This window comes from Pecten maximus, chromosome 12, assembly GCF_902652985.1.
Source record: "Pecten maximus chromosome 12, xPecMax1.1, whole genome shotgun sequence".
NCBI classification, from domain to species: Eukaryota; Metazoa; Mollusca; class Bivalvia; order Pectinida; family Pectinidae; genus Pecten; species Pecten maximus.
This window is the reverse complement of record NC_047026.1, coordinates 16107453-16110241: the sequence shown is the minus strand read 5'-3', so window position 1 is coordinate 16110241 and position 2789 is coordinate 16107453. Positions and strand designations below refer to the sequence as shown.

Sequence of the window (2789 nt, the reverse complement as noted above, 5' to 3'; positions counted from 1 at the left end):
CTAGGTGATGATTTTATGGAGTATTTTGTTCTTGAAATGGGACTATAGAATTTATTTAAAAAATTAAAAACTAACAACAAAATGTTCCGAATGATACAGGTTGGTGGAGACCATAGGGCAGTTTACCGGTTGATATTTATGTCTTACTGGAACATATTTTATTAACTTGTGCGATATGAAGTCAGCCGTGTTCGTTGTTTGGTAATATACCTAGTGGTTCTCTTGACACCACCTTAGTTTTCATGTGAGAATATGAATATCTCCGGTAAAACTGATGACGCTAACCCTTCCAGAACATATGGTCTGGTTCTCCTTGCGTTTTCAAATGGTCTCTATGTAAATCGATATTTTTGGTCGTATTTACCCTTGTTTTGTCGAATTAGAGTTAAAATGAGGGTTTTGTTTTATTGTGGGCATTTTCTGTTTGTTTTTTTTAAACTTGTGTCATGATGGTTATATTTGTCCTTCGTGTATTCCGAACCGTGTCATAATTCAAATTAATCAAAATGTGACGAACAGATTGATGATTAAGAGAAATAAAATTATCTTCATACTGAATTATCAGATATAAACCAACCCTGCTCAGACTTAAAGCCTTAGAAAAGATGACAATTTGTACGTCAGAGTATTTCATCAATTTTAATAGTATTAGTTTAGAGAGGACAATTTATACGACAGAATAGTTCATCAAATTCAATAACATTAGTTTAGTTTAAAGCCAGAAAACATGCTCCACGCTACAACGTTACCGCCATTTTCATGATTACCAAGTTTCACCCAAATGTCATCTCCACTTTCCAACTGTACCGCTACAAGACCAGTACTGGTACCGGTATGATAGCTAGACGCAGAAACAGTCGACGCCAAGATGACCCCATTTTTCACCAGGTGGGAATCTACGAACTGGTGAGGAAGGGAAACTATGTTCCAGGAAAAGACATAGGTACCGGCCTGTTGGCACGTGAAAGTCCCCGTATGTTCAGAGTACCCGTTCCCGTTGTTTGTGAGGACATGATCGAACACGATCTCGCGATTTATGGCGGGCGAGCTTACAGTGGTTCCAAGATTCGCATGAAAGGCCACAGCCCCTGCTGGCGCTGCGATGTAGAGAAAAAAAACATGTTATAGACGAAGCATTGAAGGAGTCATCTCATAACACAAGGTCTGACTTTATCGACATTATATTAGAATGCATGATTTTAAGAACATTTTGTGAAATCTGACACCATTTTCTGGCGTCATGTGATACACAAACCTTTCTTCTCCATCGATAACAGTAAAGTGGGGTTCTTATCAGACTATCAAAGGCATAGAAACATTTGTGGTGTTCCCAATAAGTTTACTTTGTAAAAAATGACAAAAGGCAGAATGCAGGTCTAGGATTCTTCAGTGATGTTAGGGATCAAAGATATGGAAATCCAGAAGAGAATTTCAAGGTAAACTCATTTTAAACAAGGAGTATAACTTACCGACACGAGTTGAGCCCCTGTGTGTAGGTATTGATGGTTCTTTGCTATGGCGACGTCTAAACAGATTTCTGCTGATCTTCGTCCCCTGTTGTGGTACGTCTAGTTCGGTGGTTCCGGATCCGTCATCATTCCGTTCTGTAGCGACACCTGATTTATTGTTTAGTATATACTTATATAATTGACTAAGCTCAATTTCAACATTTTCTGAACTGATCTCATCATCCAACCGATACTCGGAGGATGTTCTATCCATTTCTGGTATCACTTTCCTATCATTACTTAGTCGATCAAAAGCTAGATGCTTTAAGCGATCGTTTTCAGATTTGAGTTCGTCAATTTCTGACTGCATATCGTGCATTCGTCTTAAATCCCCAGCACGAGTGTCTTCAAGAATATCCACCCGATTCTTTAGGTCAAATATCGAAGTTAATACATGGCTGCCGATGTCTTCAAGAGAGTTGAGGGATGAAGTCGTTGATCTCTCGGCATCTCCCGAAACTAGTCCAAATATGACAAAGAGCATGGATATTAACAAGACGTCCATCTTGTCTTAGAGATTGACCTGGGTAACCTATAACATTATCTCCGACATTCGCATTTACACCTGTCATTCACCGAGAACATTCCCATATGCTTATGCAATAATGTTTGAAAATAGCACATGTTTATTAAATATGGGACTAAAGTGTGAGAATAAAAATCCAATGTGTTATTTTATTTAACCTGATCGTATCTTGATAAATTCTTTTAGATGTAATTGTAGATATTCCTAGAGGTTACTACATATGTATATCCCTTTACATGTACAATGATATGCTCGACTTGTTGGACATGGACTATATAACAAAAGTGATACAATATAATCTGGTTAAACCAGCCTCTGTCTAATCTGGATAACTCTTGATACAAACTGTAGTTAAAACCTGTCTAATCTGGATTACTCTTGATACCGGCTGTAGTTAAAACCTGTCTAATCTGGATTACTCTTGATACCGACTGTAGTTAAAACCTGTCTAATCTGGATTACTCTTGATACCGTCTGTAGTTAAAACCTGTCTAATCTGGATTACTCTTGATACCGGCTGTAGTTAAAACCTGTCTAATCTGGATTACTCTTGATACCGACTGTAGTTAAAACCTGTCTAATCTGGATTACTCTTGATACCGACTGTAGTTTAAACCTGTCTTATCTGGATTACTCTTGATACCGACTGTAGTTTAAACCTGTCTTATCTGGATTACTCTTGATACCGACTGTAGTTAAAACCTGTCTGATCTGGATAACTCTTGATACCGGCTGTAGTTAAAAACTTTCTAATC

The 2789-nt window shown here is 37.8% G+C and overlaps 1 protein-coding gene across 1 annotated transcript; it reads right to left on the bottom strand.

Annotated features, from left to right (window-relative positions):
• Positions 1–626: 626 nt before the first annotated feature.
• On the bottom strand, positions 627–2027 carry LOC117339667 (otolin-1-like). Its single transcript, XM_033901381.1, has 2 exons — positions 1470–2027; positions 627–1097 (listed from the first exon to the last, which is right to left on the bottom strand). The coding sequence occupies exons 1-2, from the start codon at positions 2011–2013 to the stop codon at positions 703–705; spliced, it is 939 nt and encodes a 312-aa protein (XP_033757272.1). The 5' UTR covers positions 2014–2027; the 3' UTR covers positions 627–702.
• Between the last annotated feature and the right edge of the window lie 762 nt (positions 2028–2789).

Coding starts and splice junctions, on each gene's coding strand:
- LOC117339667 (XM_033901381.1), bottom strand. CDS start 2,013: ATGGACGTCTTGTTAATATCCATGCTCTTTGTCATATTTGGACTAGTT. Junction 1,098..1,469: donor CAGGGGCTCAACTCGTGTCG/GTAAGTTATACT, acceptor TCTACATCGCAG/CGCCAGCAGGGGCTGTGGCC.